Source organism: Archocentrus centrarchus, chromosome 22 (genome assembly GCF_007364275.1).
Source record: "Archocentrus centrarchus isolate MPI-CPG fArcCen1 chromosome 22, fArcCen1, whole genome shotgun sequence".
Lineage (NCBI taxonomy): Eukaryota > Metazoa > Chordata > Actinopteri > Cichliformes > Cichlidae > Archocentrus > Archocentrus centrarchus.
Window position 1 is genome coordinate 896,484 of NC_044367.1, and position 23,667 is coordinate 920,150.

Below are 23,667 nucleotides of genomic sequence, written 5' to 3' on the forward strand. Positions count from 1 at the left end.
GCAGTAGGCCAGCTGCTTAGCAGCAATCATACACCTGATTTTATTTGGTGTTTCCAAATGGAAATGCTCCCACACTACAGATCGGGATCTCTTACAGGGATGTTCCATCTTAATCTATCTAGTCTATGTGACTACACCTGAAATTGCTGCATTATCTCGTACCTATCTTTATCTCGCTGCTGCTATCACGATATTTTAACCTGAATTAATTTAATAAAGGTGATAGCGGCCTGTCCGTCTCTTTTTTGTTAAAGCATTAATAAAAATCTTTTATTTTACCAGTTTTGCTTTCATGTGTCCTTTCTGTCAACCTGGACACGTTTTGTTACTTCCCCAAACCCCCTGGACTCTTTGCAGTTTGTTTTCTTCACCTCCAAACCAGCACAGCAGAGCTTGGATTGTAAAGGTTGTTGGATGCAAATGAAGGCGAGTCCACGTGAAATATATGGGGCCCCATAAAATGTGTCCAACACAAACAGCACTGTGTGCATTTAGATACAGCTGATGAGGCTGCTCATTTGGATGCATGTTATCTTTGCTGTATTTGTGTGTGTACTTACTGATGTGTGTCTTGTGTTAATGCTCAGGAACTATTGTAAAGAAGCAGAATCACAAACAGAGGAACAAATGTTACACATGTTTATTTTCAATCCATTTAAGCTTCATGATCCATGTTTATGTTTATTACTTTATGCCCATTTTCATAGCTGCTGGGTTTGATTTCACCTACAAAAGTGAAAAAGGTGAAATTGTGCTGCACACAATATCAGTTTGTTACTTCCTGTAAGAGCAAAGTGACCAAAACGAAGTGAGAGTTTTTCTGCATCAACCTTTGTGACTGGGATTATTGTGAGTGAAGCTGCTGAAAGAGAAGCTTCGTGTTGGAGCATCTTTACTGATTTAAAGCCTTTTCAGGGGAACACTGGCAGCTGCAACATATCTGCACACACCAGCATTTGAACTTTGCTCTGACTCACACCCAGTTTAAGCTTTGAATGCCAGCCATTACCCAATTCATGTTGATTTTCAAACTAAAACATAAATACTTTAATGTTCTGTTCTGATCAGTTATTTCTGTTTCTGCTCAGAGAAACAAGAAAGCAGAAGTGACACCACCTTACTTTAAATCTGTCAACACAAAGTTAAACGGTCAGAAACCGTCAGTGTGACATTACATCAGTTACAGAGTCCTCTTATTGTAAAAATCTGCATCCTCCCACTTGCTTCCTGTCTGTGCAAGTGAAGATTTCCAGGAAGCAGCTCATCCGTGTGTTAGTGTTTGGTGTCCAGGTGTGGAGCGGAGCTGCTTCTTCTTCTTCTGCTCTGTTTGCAGAAACTGTAAGTTTGCTTTGTTTCCTCCTTTAACAGTTTGTCTTTAGAAACTTTCCTCTTTGTTCAGCTCATGTTTAATTTCTTCAACAACAAACTGTGTGTTTTTATTTCCTGGAAGAAAACCGTCGTCTCTCCATAAAGTCCATTAAAGTGTTTTCCTGGCTAACATCAGCTGTGTGCAGCTTAGTTCCAGCAGGAATCTGCCGCTCCATAGTTCATAGTAGTGATGGGAATTCCGGCTCTTTAGGCTCCCAAATGGCTCTTTAGATTTTAATTTTTTTTTTTAAAGTGTAAAGTGAATTACTAATGTAAAAGCATACATTAGGCCTATATCAAACATTTCTTTATATACTCAACATATAATAGAGTGCTCCAAATATAAATTATAAAACAAAAGATTGGAAATCAGAAAAAACAAGGGCCTTTGAGGAGCTGATCCTGTTTCTCCTGCCTGATGACCTGCTCTGTTTTGTTCTTCTAATTACACTGAGGGATGAACAATTCGTATACAGTATACCTATGTAGGTTGTTTGTGCAGCCTGCTCGATATTAAATTTTAAATTTGCAGTCTACACTCTGTCTGTCTATCAGAATAATCCTTTAACGCCAGACGATCACTGCTGAATCGCGGGTTTCCTGACCTTACAAGCCGCAAACAGCTGATTAAGACGTACCCTCTCACCGCAGAGTCAGCTGGTCCAAGGAACTTGATCAGCTGACTTTTCACCGTAACTCCGCGATCATTCCTGCTATCGAAAAAATTCAAAGGGTTCCTGAAAGCTCAGAAATTACACTTCAATCATGTAGTGGTATTACGTAGTTGTGACCGGAAGTCCCCGAATGCCGGTGTTACACCAAATTCTGCGACCCATCATATTCTGCGACCACAGGGGGCGATAGCGTACATCCCTCTGCATGTACGTGCTGAATACCAGCGAGAAGGAGACTATTTACGTAAACTGCGTAAGCACCAAAACAGGAGATTGTAAACCTTACGGAATATTATTTCGTTCGCATTGACGAAGGAAATGTGTTTTTTTTATTTGACATTGAACACAGCTGGACGGACCGTTGCATTGAATGCTTTTATTCTATCGTTTGAAATACATAAACCCACTACTACCCATCCTTCAATAAATTGGTAAACGATAAATAAATGTTGCAGTTTACGTAAATAGTCTCCTTCTCGCTGGTATTCAGCACGTACATGCAGAGGGATGTACGCTATCGCCCCCTGTGGTCGCAGAATATGATGGGTCGCAGAATTTGGTGTAACACCGGCACTTTTGAAGTACGCTGTTTCTCGTTCGACATGTTTGGAGGTATTAAGTTAAAATGTTTCCAGTTTTTGCTACACTTTTCCGTCACTCATTTTTCTCACCGTTCCCCTGTGTAGCCTCTTTGTAACGCGCAACTTCCTCTGGCTCTTTCCTGTCTCCAAGCGCATTTTGCAGGAGCCCCTCCCTCTCCGGTGTTTCTTTACTCACTGCGCAGTGTGTCTGTGGACCCTCCCCCACCTCCCCCAACCGCTCAGTGTAGACGATCATATGCTGCCAATCATCTTAACCAATCACGTGCGGCTTCCACAAAAAAAAAAAAAAAGAAACGAAGGAAAAGAAAAAAGAAACGGCTCACTATCGGGAGCCGGCTCCCGTCGTTCACTTCAAAGAGCCGGCTCTTAGAGCCGGATCGTTCGCGCCCGACCCATCACTAGTTCACAGCTGGAACCGGGAGACAGGGACGGATGTTCCGTGTCCCAGGCCCTGCTCGAGCTTTTATTTTGAGTTTATAGTTTAGACCAATCTCAAAATAAAAATCAGTGACTCTCTCCCACGGGTCAATGTCCTCAGTCATTGTAGTTGGGCTGTTAGGAGAAGAAGGGCGACGGGACAGCTGTGTGCGCCCGTGTGTGATCTTGGAAAAGTTTTGCGGGTCTCTTTAGTTTTTTTAAACTTTATTTAGAACTTTTCTTCTATTACAATAACAACAGTCTTGGGAAAAAATAGTTTACAGTGATGAGCATAGGACATAATGGATAAGAAAAGTAAAAACATAAAACCCAAAAATAGACAATTGTCAAAACAGAACAGAAAAAAATAAATTACATAAATAAATGCGAATTACAAAGTTAAGTTATAGTCTTTACAGATATTTATCGTTTTATAGCCTTTTTGTTACGTTTTCTGTTATGAAGAGGTCGAAAAGCAGTTTCCTATGCATTATTTTATTTTTGATGAATATGAAACTTAGCAAGAAAAAGGTTGATAAGAAATGTGGGAGAGGAGTCTTTCATTTTGACATCTGTGATACCAAACAGAACATTTTCAAAACAGAAGGAACTCTGGCTGGATATTATTGTATATCAGAGCAACATCCTTCCAAATGTTCTTGGAGCATGTACAATTCCAAAAAAAGATGAAGTCTCTGGGTAAAGCTTACAAAAAGGAAATATCAATATTAGCTTTGTATTTCTGAAGAAAGTGCTTAGTTGGATAAAAATTTATGAATTCATTTAAAAGAAACTTCTTTGACTTTATTAGTGAGAAAACAATTTGTGTGGGAGAGACCAGACTTTTACCCAATTAAGATTCTGCACAAATGAGCTCCACTAGGATACACAAGTTGGGGATGAAACCAGATTTTCTTGAAATAAAGAATGGATTTTTGGAATTGACAGCTTTTAGTTGAGTTAAGAAACAGAGCTTACCAATAGCAGACTGTTTAGGGTCAAGAGGGCTCAGACTGGGTGGAAGAGAAGTCAACATCCCTAAACAACATGAGCAAACCGGATAGGACAGCATCAAAGACAGTGCTATATTCTCTTGAAGTGACAGGAACCTTGTACTGAATACGAAATTCTTCACAGCTATAAAGAAGACCTTTGTTATTAAATAGCTGATTAACTTGAATAATGCCATAGTTAAACCACCTCTGAAGAAATAATGACCTGTTTTTGTATAAAATATTAGAGTTGTTCCAGATGTAACATCTCTGTGGAGAAAAATGATATTTATAAATAAGGGACCAGGCTAAACGTACCTGTTGGTGGAAATTGGAAAGCTCAGTGGGTGCTTTTGGAATACTGTAATTACAGAAGAGGACAAACTCTAAACCACCTAACTGTGAAAAAACATCTTGTGAAATGAAGTTCCAGATGGAGTTTGGGTTTTTAAGATAACTTTTGATCCATTTTATTTTAAAGGTGTTATTAAAGGAGTCAAAATCAATACAATTTAGGCCGCCATACTTATCGTTGTTAAGTACAACAGATTTGTGCAAATAATGTGTTTTGTTTTTCCATAAGAAGCCGGAAAGCATTCTGTCAGCAGATTTACAAACTGATTTATCTACATAAAGAGACTGGGCAGCGTAGGCTAACCGGGATAATCCTTCTGCTTTAGTGAGCAGGACTCTGCCTCTCAGGGACAGGTCCCTTTGTAGCCAACTATTAAAAACCTTTGTTGACTTTTCAAGGATGGGAATTAAATTGGTAATACTTCTGTTTTTACTAGTATTGGTGATACTGATACCCAGGTATGTCACAGAGTCTTTGACAGGGATGCCACAAATAGAGGAGCGTGAGCAATTATTCACTGACAACAGTTCACACTTATTAATATTAGACACCTTTAGACACCTGTGACACACCTTTTAAAAACAATCAGCCAGCTGGCTAATGAAAATAGTTCGACCTGCGATACTGATCCCCTGTATGGGGCTGTTTCTGACATGAACATTTAGAAACTCAGCTGCTAACAAAAAGAGATCTACATATAGCGGGCATCCCTGTCGGACCCCTCTTTGGAGACTAAACCTAGGAGATGTACCATAAGGAAGTTTAATGCTGCTATTACCTTCTGCATACAAAGTTTGTACACATCTATTGAAAAACTCACCAAAACCAAATCTTTTAATCGTAGTGAGCATGAATTTGTGCTCTATGGTGTCAAACGCTTTGTAAAAGTCCAAAAATAGAATTAAACTATTGTCCTGTATAAGTTCAGAATAATCCAGAATATCTCAAATTAGTCTAAGATTATTAGAAATGTGACAGTTTTTCGTGAAACCAGATAGGCATTCGTCAATGATAGTCTATAACAGGTTTAATTCTTATTGGCTAAGATTAAAACTTTGTAATCATTGTTTAATAAAGAGATCAGATGCCAGTTGTGTAGGAAGAGGGGGGTCTTTCCATGGTTTAGGGACTAAAGTAATTACACCTTGACGTAATGTAGGAGGTAACAGTCCTTTACAGATAAACGTCTATTAGGAATGGAGCTAGACCAACAGAGAATTTCCTGTAGAACTCTGATGTGAGCCTGGCAATTTATTTAACTGTAACCGGCCTGAAGCACTGATGACTTAATTTAAAGTTATTGGTCTGTCACAGAATTCAGCATCAATTTTTTTGTTACCAAAAATAGAGTCAAAGAAATCGGTGGTCGACTGCTGACAGAACCTGGATGTGTAAAGGTTGCTATAAAATAATGTGCGGAATTTAGCCATTTCTCTCAGGTCTTCTACAACCGAACCATTAATTCTTAACTGTCTCATAGTTATTTTTTGGCTGTTTTCTCCAGTCTGAAAGAATATGCAGAGTTCTGCTCACCTTCCTCAAGCCATTGTCTACGTGATCTAACATACGCTCCCTCTGCTCTCGTCGAGCCTATGCTGCAACTCATCAAGTTCATCTTTTTCATTGGTATCCAGGGAATCAGTAGTTTTTGAAGACAGAAAAGTGATTTTTCGAACTACTTTGTTTTTTTTTTAGCTAAATCACTACAGTATTTCCTGAGAAATTTTGAAATGTCATATTTTAGCAGTTCCCAGTTAAGACTCAGTGTTTTCCTTTGAGGCTTTGTTCCAGAAATATGAAATAAGGCTTTCTAATTTTAAGCAAACCTCTTTGTGTTTAAGTATGCTGCTGTGAAGCTTCGAGGAGGAAGATTTAAAGTGATTAGAGACGTGTTAAAGGGATACAGATATGAATTCCTTTATGGTTAAGGAAGAATGCTTGCAACCCCATTACTTATTTCTTTGGAGATGAGCCAATAGTCAGTCCTTGATTGGCTCGATAAAGATTTATTAGACCAAGTATGTTCTTTTTGAAATGGATGTTTCCCTCCAGATGTCAATTAGGCCATTAGATAATTATCATGAGAGCTGTTATCTCGTCTTGGAGGCCACCTATCATTAAGATTACTCGGGACCATATTGAAGTCTCCTCCAATAATAACATAAGAATTTGGATATTTAGATAAATAATGTAATAAGCGTTCCTCCATTTTTGTCTATAAAAACAGAATTCTCCTGGCGATTATTGAACCCATAAATATTTACCAAGATTAACAAAAGGTTTGCTGTTTCCACCACAAGTATTGCATAGTGTCCTCCTTTATCACATTCTAAGATTACAACATTTCCATTAAAATGATTTTTGAGAATACATACACCAGCTGAGCTCTCTGATCCATGGGACATCCAGGATCCGATCCCCACCGCGACCTCTGGAAATTGGTATCTTGTGAAGTGGAATGGGATTCTTGAAGAAAGCAAAAGTCTGTGTTTTGTTTACAGTAAAGAAATATGGCTTTGTGTTTTAAATGATTTCTAAGACCTCTCGCATTTAAAGAAATAATAGACAGACATATAAATATAAAATTAAAATAAAAAAGACAAGCGTTAGAACAAGAAATAAACAGGAAATATTCAAGTCTACTTACACTAACAAAGCAAGTGGAGGCTCAAGACCAACTGACAAGAAAAAAATGCAATTAACTTCAGGGAGAAACTTGAGAGTAACACTAGACCTCACTAAGTAAGAGCACTGCGATTAGCCTTTTGTGTTTAATAGGAGTATTATTAGATATAAGTACCAAATGCAAGCTTTAATAATATATAAACATGAAGAAAGTTTGCCAGAACCGGCTTCAAGTATGAACAAGCACCATTGGGTATAGTAGCTCATTTGGCTAGAAAATCAAATCTTTATCCTTCAACTAAGGGAAAATTTCAGCTGTGTCGACAAAGGCATGATTGACTCCCGGCCAAAAAAAGGCCCTATTTTCCTTTCTTGTTTTTTCTGGGTCTGTGTAGTTTTTGGATTGAATTTTGATTTTTCGTAACGACATGAGGCGGTGTCAGCGAATCAGGGGATTCATTTTGGGAACGAAGCAGTTGCTGCTTTGGACGTCATGTCACGTGATTTTTTTTTTTTCACCCCGAAGCTTCGAAGCAGTGGTTCTCTGGAGTTTTAAGCCCAGGGTTCGAAGCACGTATCGAAGCTTCAGTTTCTCACTCTCATCACTAGAGATCATGGAGCTCACTGCAACATCAATGACATCAAACACATTAATGCATGAAACAGATTTCATTATAAAGACACTTTTAAAATGCTGCAGATTAACTCACCTCAAACTCTATGAATCATATGAACATCTGCAGCAGTCAGATGCTGCTGACACATAAATACAACAGCAATATTCATACTAAACACACCTGAAAACAGACACTGACGTGTGTGTGTGTGTGTGTGTGTGTGTGTGTGTGTGTGTGTGTGTGTGTGTGTGTGTGTGTGTGTGTGTGTGTGTGTGTGTATAGCAGTTAGCAGTCAGAGTGTGAAGCCTCTGTCAGCAGCAGCTTGGTCCTGGGCACTGTTACTGAAATAAAGCTGCTCTCTGCCATTTCTACAGTCATGTTGGACCTGTTGGTTTGTAGGACTCCAGGAATGGAGGCATTTGGAGGCTGAAATCGGCTCTCTGGGACACTTTTGTACTGAACTGATGAAAGCTGTGTCTCAGATGGAGTGGATGTTAGTCCAACACATCAGACATGAGCTCTGCAGCTGTCAGTTGATGTGCATATGAATGATGTGTGTTTCCTCTGCAGGTGAAGGTAGAAAGTGTGTGTGAGCTGATGTGAATTCAGCAGCATGGATCAGTGTGAGGACAGAGAGGAGGGAGTCCCTCCCTCTAAAACCACTCTGTGTGGGGAACATGAGAGCCAGACCAAAGCTCAGAGGTGAGATGACCATCTCTAACTGTCCATGACTCTTCTCCATGTCACAGCTCAGCACTCACATCACTGCTGCATCATTATTCACAGGAACCAACCTGAACCTGAACCCAGCTGTGTGTCCTTAAAGAGTGACCGGTCTTTAAGGACACACAGCTGGGTCCTTAAAGAGTGACCGGTCTGCAGAGCGCTTCATTGAATTTAAATGCCAGCAGGCGTCTGCTGCAGAGAGGTGAGCTGTTGGTAACATGAACTCTTTGATTTAACTGCTTGATGTTGTTTGATAGAAACTGCAGTGAAAACATGTCAGTAGTATCATAATGCACTAAGTGGATCCATGCTACAGAAAAACGTGGAAATATTTCAGTTTGAACTGTCAAAAACATGGACATTCAGAACTAAAGGAAAGGTATGGGTACCAACAAAACATAGACACTACAAGACACAAACTTTAATCTTAGCGTGCATGAGACTTATTTATTGTGAAATGATTGTGGGTCCTCGTTGAACAAACGTGTTTGGATTAGGGTTTAGAATCTGTGTTAGTAATGAAAATGAAAAAGTATAGAAGTGTGCCTGATGTAACATTATGACTTCCAAACAAATGGGTTTTTATGAAGTAGTGTGGAGCATAAAAACACTAATTTAACATGTGATGTTCCGAGTGTATCTTTCCGTTTTAGACTTTAGAGTTTTCTTTAGGCCTCAGTGAGAAAGATACAACCTGTGGTGATGAAAGTTTATATGGCTCCCTTCAGGAGAAAAAATTAATCACTGATTATGCTCATCTAGTAAAAATAAATACATTGAAATGTATTTATCCAAAACAAAATGAAGATTATCCGTCAGGATGTGGACTTTACCTTTCACACATAGTGGTCACTCTGCATGTGAGGGGTGTCTCATTGTAGACACCCCTCACATGCAGAGGGGTGTCTACAAATATCATGATGATGCAGCCAGATGCTTTATCACAAAGTATTTACAAATTCATGGCTGACTGAATGATCAGCACTTATTTTAAAACTAATGTAGACTCAACAAGCCCTGCTGCAGTACAAAACTAAAATACCATGGTAGTAAAATCAGACTAATTATGGTTTTTTGTGAGATTAAATATAGGGAATCTCCTTGTAAGGGTGAAAAAAAGCCATGTTGTTGTAGGATGTATTGGACTTTCTGTGACCTGTGTGGTGTTTTGTAGACAGCTTTGATGAAACAGGCAGACGTTTAACACAAAAGTGTAAATACCATGTTAGTGAAATCAGACTAATTATGGTTTTTGTGAGATTAAATAGGACTTTTAATTTTATAAATAAAATTGAATTGAAATTGAATTGACTGCAGTGATGTGTTCACTGTGCTGAGTGTTTGTGAGCAGTTTGGCTGCTGTGTTTTGTACTGACTGTAGATGGGAACTGCTGTATCTGTACACCCTGAGCTGCAATAATCTGATCAGGAGGAAATGAGGGTGTGGATGAGATGTTCAGAAGCATTCATCTGACACTTGAAATTTTTCTAATCTGTAATAAATCTGTCGGTAGGGGGCATCTGGGTGGCTTAGTGGTGAAGCCAGCGACCACATACGTATGCCACGTTGCAGTGTATTTAAGGTTGTATTTAAGTCTGGGTGTATACAAGCTAATTCTTGATGCTTCCTCCACAGAGTGGACCAGAAGAGCTCAGAGGATCTGAGTGGTCAGCCTGCCCAGCAGCGTCAAACACACCTGGACTCCATATTTATGGTCTTTACATGTACAAAAACTACTTGTATACCTGTTATGGCTCCCAGATGAGCCCCCAAATTGTTGTGTCCCTGAAAAAGGGATGGTAAAGGGGATGGCAGGAGAGAGAAGCAAACAGAGCAGATTGTAAAAAAAATAAGAGTTTTATTAAAAAGGACTTAACTCAAAAAGATGGATATGTTGGAAGGAGGAAAAAGAAAGCCTTTAAATCAGGTGAAATTGAGGGCGACAGAGCAGCTCAAAAGGACTTGAATCAACAAATGAGACTAGCTAGGCTGCATTATAAAGAACAGGCAGGACAGTCTTTCCATGTCTAAATCCAAGAAACTGCACTGTAAAAAAAATAAAAATACAGTGGTTCAACGTAAAAAAAGTTCAGTAAAAGGTTGCACAGCTTTTTTGAGTTTACTCAAAAAACATAGAACTTTACCATTTAGTTGACACAACATATACACAGTTCAAAATCTTAAGATGACAGAACTTTTATCATTCAGGCTTTTGAGTTAGCTCAACTTATTTATTTCTCTTGGGTCAAAGTTGGCCCAGCTTTTCTCCAAGGTGAAATATTGAGTTAATGCAGCTTATTATATTTGTTGGGTCAATTTAATGTTTCTCATATAAGAGCCAGTCAGCCTGGCTCTTATACTATTTAAAATATGAAGTTAGCTCCGTTTGTTGCAGTTTTACCTCATTGTTCCTCTCTCACAGCAAGTTGGTCTAACATAATATTACATGTGGCTACTCCCAAAAATTAACATTTCATTTCAAACATGCATTTCATTTTTAAAAACCTTTATTTACTTTACAAAAATCACAAAGGGAAAAAAAACACATTAACAACAGACAGGATTTCATAAACTGATGGCAGTGAACATTTCTGAATACCAACCATAGACAGCAGCAGCTAAAGGTCCATAAAGACTGAAGTGTCTCTCCTTCTTTACAGGTTCCATATTTATACCAATCACTAATCTTTAATTACTAAATACTAATTAATGTTGTTCCAGGAGCGTCACTGAAACTGACCAATCACATTTTAGTGACATCATGCAACACTGTGCTTAAAACCTGCACTAACACAAGTTTTCATCTGTGAAAGAGATGATTTAACCCCAAACTTTATTAAACAAGCCTAAATCTGAGTTGTTCTGTTGCCTAAAGGCCCAAACTGTAACTGAAAAATATTAAAACAAGAGCCATGTTGGCCTTCAGAGCTCCACTCTCAAATGTTTTACAATGTAATAAACTGGAATGACAACTAATTTGGCTTCAGGTCAATAATCATTAAACTGATATATACTAACATAAACATAAATTTAAAAAGTCAGAAATCGAAAATCAGTATTTTGTGCCAAGTTTCAGAAGATTTTAAATCTAAATGAACGAAGAGTCGCTGTCGTTCTGACTTCTGTGAGAGTTTCACTTTAAAGTGTTTCTGTTAGAAAACTTTTCCCACTGCTGTCTTTGCAAAGCTGCAAGGTCACAGCAAGGGGACTGGTCAGTTTCAATTATGCTCTTGGAACAACATTAATTATGATATTGAAACACCAACACAGAGATATAAATACACTATGAGGCTGCATGTACAGGTGCTGGTCATAAAATTACAATATCATGAAAAAGTTGATTTATTTCAGTAATTCCATTCAAAAAGTGAAACATCCCTTTCTTTTAATTTTGATGATTTTAACTGACAACTAATGAAAACACCAAATTCATTAACTCAGAAAATTAGAAAATTGTGAAAAGGTTCAATATTGCAGACACCTGGTGCCACACTCTAATCAGCTAATTAAACACCTGCAAAGGCCTTTAAATGGTCTCTCAGTCTAGTTCTGTAGGCTACACAATGATGGGGAAGACTGCTGACTTGACAGTTATCCAAAAGACGACCTTTGACACCTTGCACAAGGAAGGCAGGACACAAAGGTCATTGCTAAAGAGGCTGGCTGTTCACAGAGCTCTGTGTCCAAGCACATTAATAGAGAGGTGAAGGGAAGGAAAAGATGTGGTAGAAAAAAGTGTACAACAATAGGGATAACCACACCCTGGAGAGGATTGTGGAACAAAACCCATTCAAAAATGTGGGGAGATTCACAAAGAGTGGAACTGGAGTGGAACTGCAGCTGGAGTCAGTGCTTCAAGAACCACCACGCACAGACGTATGCAGACGTGGGTTTCAGCTGTCGCAGTCCTCGTGTCAAGACACTCTTGAACAGAGACGGCGTCAGAAGCGTCTCACCTGGACTAAAGACAAAAAGGACTGGACTGCTGCTGAGTGCTCCAAAGTTATGTTCTCTGATCAAAGTCAATTTTGCATTTCCTTTGGAAATCAAGGTCCCAGAGTCTGGAGGAAGAGAGGAGAGGCACAGAATCCACGTTGGCTGAGGTCCAGTGTAAAGTTTCCACAGTCAGTGATGGTTTGGGGTGCCGTGTCATCTGCTGGTGTTGGTCCACTGTGTTTTCTGAGGTCCAAGGTCAACGCAGCCGTCTACCAGGAAGTGTCAAGATCCTGGGCTGGTGGCCCAGTGTTTTGAGTTCTATTGGTGACGTTCTGTTTTGTTCTTGTTCTATTTTTAGTTTTGGTTATAGTTTTTGTAGTAGGATTGTAGTTTGCCTTTGCTTAGTTTTTCATGTTAGTCCTGGTCTTCCCTGTGCTGTCTGTCTTGGCCCTTCTGTGTTTAGTTATCTTCCCACTGTTTTCTTGTAAATGGTATTTAGGTTCCCTCCGTGTTAAGTTTTCATACGCGTCATGTTTAGGCCACTTCCTGTTTTATTTTGACAATGTTATGTCCTTGTGCCTTGTGTTCAGGTTTACTTCCCCTGGTCTCGTTAGTGTATTTCATTCACCTATGTTGTCACCTGTTTCCCTTTTCCCTCATTATGTCTCTGTGTATTTAAGGTCTCTCTGTTGTTTAGTTCCTCGTTGTGTCGTCAGTTTATCCTTGGTTTTTCCCAGCTGTGTGCTCTATGCCATGTTCATGTAATGCTATGTTCATGTTAACGCTATGTTCAAGTCTTTTGATTAAAGCTCTAAGTTAATGTTAACCTCCTCGTGTCAAGTCCTGCATTGGGGTCCTCTGCCACATTGGCCACAGCCCGAAATCCTGACAGGAAGTTTTAGAGCACTTCATGCTTCCTGCTGCTGAGCAACTTTATGGAGATGCAGATTTCATTTTCCAACAGGACTTGGTACCAGTAACAGCTACCAGTAACAGCTTTAAGGACCATGGTATCCCTGTTCTTAATCGGCCACCAACCAGCCTGACCTTTAACCCCATAGAAAATCTATGGGCTATTGTGAAGAGGAAGATGCGATATGCCAGACCCAACAATTGAGAAGAGCTGAAGGCCACTATCAGAGCAACCTGGGCTCTCATAACACCTGAGCAGTGCCACAGACTGATCGACTCCATGCCACGCTGCATTACTGCAGTAATCCAGGCTAAAGGAGCCCCAACTAAGTACTGAGTGCTGTACATGCTCATACTTTTCATGTTCATACTTTTCAGTTGGCCAACATTTCTAAAAATCCTTTTTTTGTATTGGTCTTAAGTAATATTCTAATTTTCTGAGATACTTAATTTGGGGTTTTTCATTAGTTGTCAGTTATATCATCAAAATTAAAAGAAATAAACATTTGAAATATATCAGTCTGTGTGTAATGAATGAATATAATATACAAGTTTCACTTTTCGAATGGAATTACTGAAAAAAATCAACATTTTCATGATATTGTAATTTTATGACCAGCACCTATATGCACGGACTGCTCAGCAGTCCACCACAGGGAAACTAGAACTCTGTAACAGTTTGATCAGGTTCAGTCCAGCACTTAGTCTGATACTGGAACACTTTGGTTTTCAGCACCTACATTCAATGTCAGTGTGTTTCTCCAAGTCCAACAAAACCTTCTGGACTGCCTTAAATGTGTACCTGCAGTTCTCTGGATGCTCAGCGCTGAGAGCGTAGAGCAGATCAAACAACTTCAACTAGCAGCAACTTCAACTAATTCAGAGACCGTCTACTCCTCCAGCAACTTCTCCATCATGGCTCTGATACAGGACTCTACTCCTTTAAGAAGAAAACTATTGTTCAGAAGTGTGACATATTTCATAGAATATCACTGAAGCAGAAGCTAAACATAATAATACAACAAAAGCAAATTAAACAAAAATACATACAAGTATTAGCTAATGTACAGTTTGTTAAACATAAACATTCCTATCAGACAGTAAAGGGTTAAAAACTCTAAAAATTGATGCTTATGTTAGACTGTGTTAAAAAAAAAAAGTTCATATTGTCCAAAAATGTGCTCGCATGGTGGTTCTCCATGATTAGCATTGTTTCTTGAAGATGAAGGAGAACCCTTTAGTGTGTCAGATGAAGATGTCCGGGGTCTGCATAAACACAAAAACAAAAAATAATCATTCGAGCATGGTCATTATTACTGAGTTCTTATACTGGATTTACTGTTATGACCACTGCTGCTGCTGTAAAAACTACATTTAACAAGGTGAAAAAAGTCCAGTTCAGTGTTATTTATATAGAGCAAAGTAATCATAATTAAAGTAGTAAACAGCTCAGTAACAAGTTGCACAGATTTTCTATCTATTTATAAATAGATATATAAATGTATATATTATACTTATATCTATATATAGATATATAGAGATAGATAGATAGGGAGGTAATTAAAGAACCTTGAATATCAATCAAACATGGAAAACAAACCAAATATATAAAAAAAAACAAACAAACCCAAGGAAAACGCTACTGCTCACAGCACTGCTCTGTTTTGCTGTCTTTCTCCCTGAATATTGTTACTCTCATTAACCCCAACAACAACAACAACGTCTATTCTGTCAACTCTGTACTGCTCTTTGTAGACCAGTGGATTGTCAGTGTGTCCAACATGGATCTGAGGTTTGGCTTCATGATTTTAGTCTGGTTGGGTTATTTATAAAGTATTCTGTTCCAGCTGCTGGAGGACAACATCATCACTTTTGTGAAGAACGAGCTGAAGAAGATCCAGAAGCTTCTGAGTCCAGATTACCCAGAATGCTTAGAGATTCAGAGGTGGGATGAGGAGGTGTTGGAGGGTGAGGATGAAGAGCAAAGGAGGAGCAACAGAGAGGCATTTGTGAAGATCACACTCAACTTCCTTCGGAGAATGAAGCAGGAGGAGCTGGCTGAGCATCTGCAGAGCAGTAAGAGGATTTCCCTAAAGATCGAAGCTGTTGGATGAATGAGACATTTACTGTTTAAAGAGATGGAACAATGTTTATTCTAAAACTTATTTGGGGGTGATAAGAAATTGGGATACAAACTTGATAAACTCTTGATTGAGATTTTTGCTCATTTGTTCCTTTAGGCTCTCTCATTGGAGCTTTTCAACATCATCTTAAATCTGTCTTGAAGAAGAAGTTCCAGTGTGTGTTTGAGGGCATCGCTAAAGCAGGAAACCCAACCCTTCTGAGTCAGATCTACACAGAGCTCTACATCACAGAGGGAGGGGCTGCAGAGGTCAATGATGAACATGAGGTCAGACAGATTGAAACAGCATCCAGGAAACCAGACAGACCAGAAACAACAATCAGACAAGAAGACATCTTTAAAGGCTCACCTGGAAGAGATGAACCAATCAGAACAGTGCTGACAAAGGGAGTGGCTGGCATTGGGAAAACAGTCTTAACACAGAAGTTCACTCTGGACTGGGCTGAAGACAAAGCCAACCAGGACATCCAGTTCATGTTTCCATTCACTTTTAGAGAGCTGAATGTGCTGAAAGAGGAAAAGTTCAGCTTGGTGGAACTTGTTCATCACTTCTTCACTGAAACCAAAGAAGCAGGAATCTGCAGCTTTGAAGACTTCCAGGTTGTGTTCATCTTTGATGGTCTGGATGAGTGTCGACTTCCTCTGGACTTCCACAAAACTACAATCCTAACTGACCCTAGAAAGTCCACCTCTGTGGATGTGTTGCTGACAAACCTCATCAGGGGGAAACTCTTTCCCTCTGCTCGCCTCTGGATAACCACACGACCTGCAGCAGCCAGTCAGATCCCTCCTGAGTTTGTTGACATGGTGACAGAGGTCAGAGGGTTCACTGACCCTCAGAAGGAGGAGTACTTCAGGAAGAGATTCAGAGATGAGGAGCAAGCCAGCAGCATCATCTCCCACATCAAGACATCAAGAAGCCTCCACATCATGTGCCACATCCCAGTCTTCTGCTGGATCACTGCTACAATTCTGGAGGATGTGCTGAAAACTGGAAAGGGAGGAGAGCTGCCCAAGACCCTGACTGAGATGTACATCCACTTCCTGGTGGTTCAGGCCAAAGTGAAGAAGGTCAAGTATGATGGAGGAGTTGAAACTGATCCACACTGGAATAAAAAGAGCAGGAAAATGATTAAATCTCTGGGAAAACTGGCTTTTGATCAGCTGCAGAAAGGAAACCTGATCTTCTATGAATCAGACCTGACAGAGTGTGGCATCGATATCAGAGCAGCCTCAGTGTACTCAGGAGTGTTCACACAGATCTTTAAAGAGGAGAGAGGGCTGTACCAGGACATGGTGTTCTGCTTCATCCATCTGAGTGTTCAGGAGTTTCTGGCTGCTCTTCATGTCCATCTGACCTTCATCAACTCTGGAGTCAATCTGCTGGAAGAACAACAAACAACCTCCAAGAAGTCTAAAAGAAGAAAATCTGCAGAGATATTCTTCTACCAGAGTGCTGTGAACAAGGCCTTACAGAGTCCAAATGGGCACCTGGACTTGTTCCTCCGCTTCCTCCTGGGTCTTTCACTGCAGACCAATCAGACTCTCCTACGAGGCCTGCTGACACAGACAGGAAGTAAGCAGTGGATCAGTTGTACCACAATTCTTTACATCCACAGGAAGATCAGTGAGAATCTGTCTGCAGAGAAAAGCATCAATCTGTTCCACTGTCTGAAGGAACTGAATGATCGTTCTCTAGAGGAGGAGATCCAACAGTCCCTGAGTTTAGGACTTCTCTCCACAAGAAAATTGTCTTCTACTCAGTGGTCAGCTCTGGTCTTCATCTTACTGTCATCAGAAGAAGATCTGGATGTGTTTGACCTGCAGAAATACTCTGCTTCAGAGGAGGCTCTGCTGAGGCTGCTGCCAGTGGTCAAAGCCTCCAACAAAGCTCTGTGAGGAAATAAGCTAACATCTCTTTGTTTTTAAACACAACTAAGTCAGTATTGTTTTTTTACCTTCAGGTCCACATTCTAAATTGTTTTCTAATGATTACAGCTTGTAATGATACAGCTAGAAATGTGTCATTTTGCAATAAACCAAAAGATTTAAAATTATATCATCTTAAATTATTTCAGTTATCATCCATTTAAATATTTGCAAAATATTTAATTATAAAGATGGAAGGGACCAGTCAATATCAGAAGTTGCTCATCCTACCAGAGGTCACCATCAGAAAGTTTTCACAGAACAAAGCATTTGTCAAATACTTCAGCAGAGCAGTACAAAACAAGTCTTACTGCATGCTACCATAACTAGAGATCCTGCGAGATAACATTTTACACACTGCATTACATTTGGTATTTTGTAACAGTAATTTTAATTGTATATTTTATACAGCTAATGCTTGAAAGATTGAATCCACTGTGATGCCCAACAGTAAGCAGGTAAAAAGTTTACCGAACACAGACATCCTGCTATAATCTTTGTTACTGCAGTGGCCCTGGTCTTAACGGAGGAGGAAATAAAATATGGTTCATGGGGTGCATCAATATTCACAATAAGGATTGTTTTAGACTGTGAAGTCACAGAATAAAACTTTAGAGCTGGTAATAATACAAATTATTCCTTTTTAATTTACTACAATATTTTTTAACTGTGATTACTGTTGCCTGTTAACAAAATTAGTAAAGTGGCTACCAGTAGTGTGTGCCTGCACTACAAGATACTGAACTAATATCACAACATGTACTAGCTCCTAATGGGCCTCCAATTGAATACAAAAATATAATTGTGTTATTGAGCAAACCGTGAGTTGTTTTGTTTGTCTTCTCTAGAGTCAACATTGATGATCACAAATATTATTGTGTCTTCAGGTTGAACTGCTGTAACTTGTCAGAGAGAGGCTTTGAAGCTCTGTCCTCAGTTCTCAGCTCCCAGTCATCTTGTCTGAGACAGCTGGACCTGACTAATAGCAACCTGCAGGATTCAGAAGTGAAGATTCTGTCTGCTGGACTCAAGAGTCCAAACTGTAAACTGAATACTCTGAGGTCAGATCTAGTGATATTTTGTTTTCCATCAACTGAAAAAAATAACCAATTACATATCTTAGACAATACTGTAAAGGTCAAGATCATTTGTTGTTGTATTTTGGTAAGGCATTAAGCCTCCACCACCACCACCACCACCAAAAAAACAAACAAAAAACAAAACAAAAAAACAGGATTAAATACACTGCTCAAAAAAATAAAGGGAACACTCAAATAACATCCTAGATCTGAATGAATGAAATATTCTCATTGAATACTTTGTTCTGTACAAAGCTGAATGTGCTGACAACAAAATCACACAAAAATAATCAATGGAAATCAAATATATTAACCAATGGAGGCCTGGATTTGGTGTCACACACAAAATTCAAGTGGAAAAACACACTACAGGCTGATCCAACTTTGATGTAATGTCCTTAAAACAAGTCAAAATGAGGCTCAGTATTGTGTGTGGCCTCCACGTGCCTGTATGACCTCCCTACAATGCCTGGGCATGCTCCTGATGAGGTGGCAGATGGTCTCCTGATGGATCTCCTCCCAGTGCTAGACTAAAGCATCCACCAACTCCTGGACAGTCTGTGGTGCAACATGACGTTGGTGGATGGAGCGAGACATGACGTCCCAGATGTGCTCAATCGGATTCAGGTCTGGGGAACGAGCGGGCCAGTCCATAGCTTCAATGCCTTTATCTTGCAGAAACTGCTGACACACTCCAGCCACATGAGGTCTAGCATTGTCCTGCATTAGGAGGAACCCAGGGCCAACCGCACCAGCAAGGGGTCTGAGGATCTCATCTCGGTACCTAATGGCAGTCATGCTACCTCTGGCGAGCACACGGAGGGCTGTGCGGCCCTCCAAAGAAATGCCACCCCACACCATTACTGACCCACTGCCAAACCGATCGCTCTCCATGGCGTCTCCAGACTCTGTCACGTCTGTCACATGTGCTCAGTGTGAACCTGCTTTCATCTGTGAAGAGCACAGGGCGCCAGTGGCGAATTTGCCAATCCTGGTGTTCTCTGGCAAATGCCCAGCGTCCTGCACGGTGTTGGGCTTGTGAGCACAACCCCCATCTGTGGACGTCGGGCCCTCATACCATCCTCATGGAGTCGGTTTCTAACCGTTTGTGCAGACACATGCACATTTGTGGCCTGCTGGAGGCCATTTTGCAGGGCTCTGGCAGTGCTCCTCCTGTTCCTCCTTGCACAAAGGCGGAGGTAGCGGTCCTGCTGCTGGGTTGTTGCCCTCCTACGGCCTCCTCCATGTCTCCTGGTGTACTGGCCTGTCTCCTGGTAACACCTCCAGCGTCTGGACACTACGCTGACAGACACAGCACACCTTCTTGCCACAGCTTGCATTGATGTGCCATCCTAGATGAGCTGCACTAACTGAGCCACTTGTGTGGGTTGTAGAGTCCGTCTCATGCTACCACGAGTGTGAAAGCACCACCAACATTCAAAAGTGACCAAAACATCAGCCAGAAAGCATAGATACTGAGAAGTGGTCTGTGGTGCCCACCTGCAGAACCACTCCTTTATTGAGTGTGTCTTGCTAACTGCCAATAATTTCCACCTGTTGTCTATTCCATTTGCACAACAGCATGTGAAATTGATTGTCAATCAGTGTTGCTTCCTAAGTGGACAGTTTGATTTCACAGAAGTTTAATTTACTTGGAGTTATATTGTGTTGTTTAAGTGTTTTATTTTATTGAGCAGTGTATTTCTAAATCTAATAACACCACAGTGTACAATGAATACACATTAACAACAGTGTTTCTTTTATTGTTCAGACTGAGTCTCTGTAATTTGTCAGAGAGAAGCTATGAAGCTCTGTCATCAGTTCTCAGCTCCCAGTCCTCTAGTCTGAGAGAGCTGGACCTGAGTAACAACAATCTGCAGGATTCAGAAGTGAAGCTTCTGTCTGTTGGAATAAAGAGTCTGCACTGTACACTGGAAACTCTCAGGTCAGGATTCAGACTTTTCACTGACGATCATTTAAAATTTGAGTTATATAATTGCACAAATAACTAACCTTTATAGAGTTGTCAGGTGGCCTGTTATTTACCTTTGAGTGAATTATTTGATATGAGGGGCTATTAGGGACATTATTACAGAAACACTCAGACCCACTACTGGAACGCTCTCACACACACTACGGCCTTCATGTTTTCCAATAAATGCCTTCCTGTTCAGCTGAAACGGTCTCACGCACTCTACCAAAGTGCTCTCACACACACTGCTAAAAACTATGAAGATTTCAGGTGAAAAGGAAAGTGTTTTGGCTGAACAGGAAGGCGTTTCAGTAATAATGTCCCTAATAACCCCTTGTAACGTGACTCTTAATTGCTAAGATTTTTCATTTAACATTTTTTGTTTACTTGTTAAAATATAATTACTTCATACTCTGATGTTGTGGAAATTTAGTTTATTAAATACAAGAACTCTACTGCTGGAGTTGCCTTTTGAGAGTTTTATTGCAAGAAGCCATTCAGTCAGTACAGAGTACACAGCAGCAGTGCAGTGACAGAATTTACAGGAACAAAGAATACAGACCTCATTTCTACAGGGTACTGTAGACATCATATTACACCAGTGTAATATGATGTGTAGGATAGTAGATGTGTAGCAGAGGGGGCAAACAAGTCTGTTTGGAGATGGAGGCAAAGAGAGAAAACAAACTATCATCTCTGACTGGGATTTTCGGTTTGATCAAACCAGCTAACCCAAAGAAAGCCTGGCTATGTTGAACTTACTGTGGAAGCAGCTCCCAGTTTGAGTTCAGGAGACATACCCCCTCTCTGCTTTAAGATCAGCTTCAAATATTCCTTTTTGATGAAGCTTGTAGTTAGACCTGGATCAGGTGACCCTGAACCCTCCCTTAGTCATGCTGCTATACACTCAGGCTGCTGGTAGACTTCCCATGATGCTCTGAGCATTTCTTCTGCACTCACGTCTTTTCACTCCTGATGCTTTTATATGTCACTATTGCAGGTCCTTAACTCTGGTCTTCTCTCTCCTTAGTTTGTGTTTGGTTCTTGTCTCTCTGTGCTTATCTCTACTCTCTTCTCTTTCCCCTCACACTGAAACCAGTCATAGTAGATGCTCCTCCTGGAGCCTGTTTTCATTGGAAGCATCTTTCTGTCAGAGGGAGTTCTTCCTTCCCACCATCACCAAGTGCTGCTCACAGTGAATTGTCTGATGGTTGGGGCTTTCTCTCTAATATTGTAGGGCGTTACCGTACACCAGGGGTCTTCAACTCCAGGCCTCAAGAGCCGGTGTCCTGCAGGTTTTAAATGTGTCCCTGATCCAACACACCTGAATCAAATGGCTGAATTACCTCCTCAGTATGCAGTCAAGTTCTCCAGAGTCCTGCTAATGACTTCTATATTTGACTCAGGTGTGTTGAAACAGAGACACATCTAAAACCTGCAGGACACCGCCTCTCGAGGCCTGGAGTTGAAGACCCCTGCCTTACACTGTTAGACAACCTGAGATGTTACACAACCTGGGAATTGTCACTTATAAATAATAAAGCTTATAAATAAAGCTAGATTAAACTGAATGGATAGAAATGGATAGATCTGACAAACAGGAAATCATTGCTCACAGATGGATTGTTGTTTGTTGTTTCTGCAGGCTGTCAGGTTGTCTGATCACAGAGGAAAGCTGTACTTCTCTGGCCTCAGCTCTAAGCTCCAACCCCTCTCATTTGAGAGAACTGGACCTGAGCTACAATCATCCAGGAGACTCCGGAATTAAGCTGCTTTCTGCCGGGCTGAAGGATCCATGCTGGAGATTGGACACTCTCAGGTATGGAGAGAATGTCTGATAGAGGAAGAAGAGCTGGAAAATGTTTTTTGTTTGTTTGTTTGTTTTTTGGGGAAAAGGTTTTTACTAACAAAAGTCTAAATGTTATTTTAGTGGAACACTAAAACAGAAGAACACAATAATTAAAGGATAACAATAGAAAAGTGGAATTAAATGTGACTCCAAATTTATAATAAATTATTTATTGACAGGCAACAAAATACAAAATGAAAATTTAAAACAATGAAAGACTGAAGAATTAAACATTCATATTTCATAAACTCTGGCCTGGTCCATAAAAACAGATTCTAAAAACCACCACTAGAATCTGCAGATCTTACAGATGCAGGCAGAGCAGATCAGGGGTCAGAATTTTCTCATCTCTTTGATTTTTGCCTCCTCGTATCCTCTTTCCTCCTGCCTGTGACATGAAATCAATCTCAAAACGCCATATTAAACGATGTCTCAGGTTCCTGAATGCAGACAGGAGAGAGGAGGCTGCAGGAAGAGCTAGGCTGGAATGGATTGGTACAATAGAGCATGCACAGGTGTAAAGCCACGGCTGAACTCTGAACATCAGGACTCAGATCTGTTTCTTGTCTAGTTATTACCTTGTGTGAAGAATGTACCTTTATAGAAACTGTCTAACTCAACATTATGAGCTATATTAACTGATCAAAGTGTGTTTAAGCTTGTCTGTGGTTCAGTTTGCATTAGTAATGTCTGCTGTTGTATTATTTAGGATTATCATGAATTCATTTTTCCTTGAGGTCAGCTGGGATAGGCTGCAGCAGCCCACCCCTAGCCCTGAACTGGATACGTGATGGATAGAATTTGACTTTGGTCACAAAAAGCCTGAACAAAATGGAAAAAATATTTACACTGGGTCATCTCTCAAGCAGGAAACACTAAGAAAATCAGATTTATTTTATTTTATATTCTCTATGTTCTTTTTTCCTTTAAAATTTCAACCTTTGTAATGAAATTAGATTTTTAACAAGTTGTTCTTGTTACCTGAATAAAACAACACAGTAAGAATACGTTGGGCTGAACTACGATGAACATTTTGTATTTTTTTATTCCATCTTCCTTACAAATTCTCCTTCACCTTCACCAAAGCTGCTTTCTGTAACAGGACCCAGTTCATCCACATTAATGTGAAGCCTGAATGTTTGTCTTACAGACATCATGCAGTTTATTGTTTCACCACCAGAGGACAACTATTCCCCTCAGTATATTTTCTACTGAGGTCAAGGAAAAATGATTCACTTTTTAATTTCATATTTAGATAAAATATTTAGACTTGGATAGAAAACGATCAAACATGTTTGCAAATATTGTGTTAAATGTGACAAAAAGTGACTCAGTTTTGAGCAAAATGTGTCCAAATACTGCAGTTAATTTCAGGATGGTTCAGTTTCCAGTCAGGAGCTCATATCATACAAATGAGTTTGATTGAAACCGTGATTCCTACAGTAACGTACAGTCTGATAACAGCCTTAC

At 40.0% G+C, this 23,667-nt stretch overlaps 1 protein-coding gene across 1 annotated transcript in view; it reads left to right on the forward strand.

Annotated features, from left to right (window-relative positions):
* The first annotated feature begins 1,240 nt into the window (after window positions 1–1,240).
* The window catches only part of LOC115772532 (NLR family CARD domain-containing protein 3-like), a 45,574-nt gene continuing 23,147 nt past the window's right edge, over window positions 1,241–23,667 (forward strand). Inside the window, exons 1-10 of the mRNA XM_030718830.1 lie at window positions 1,241–1,338; window positions 8,221–8,352; window positions 8,437–8,466; window positions 8,507–8,578; window positions 10,013–10,091; window positions 15,073–15,301; window positions 15,466–17,263; window positions 18,185–18,358; window positions 20,148–20,321; window positions 21,994–22,167. Of these exons, the coding sequence (XP_030574690.1) occupies window positions 8,264–8,352; window positions 8,437–8,466; window positions 8,507–8,578; window positions 10,013–10,091; window positions 15,073–15,301; window positions 15,466–17,263; window positions 18,185–18,358; window positions 20,148–20,321; window positions 21,994–22,167 (2,819 nt within the window). The 5' untranslated portion in view covers window positions 1,241–1,338; window positions 8,221–8,263. The remainder of the gene's footprint in view (window positions 1,339–8,220; window positions 8,353–8,436; window positions 8,467–8,506; window positions 8,579–10,012; window positions 10,092–15,072; window positions 15,302–15,465; window positions 17,264–18,184; window positions 18,359–20,147; window positions 20,322–21,993; window positions 22,168–23,667) is intronic.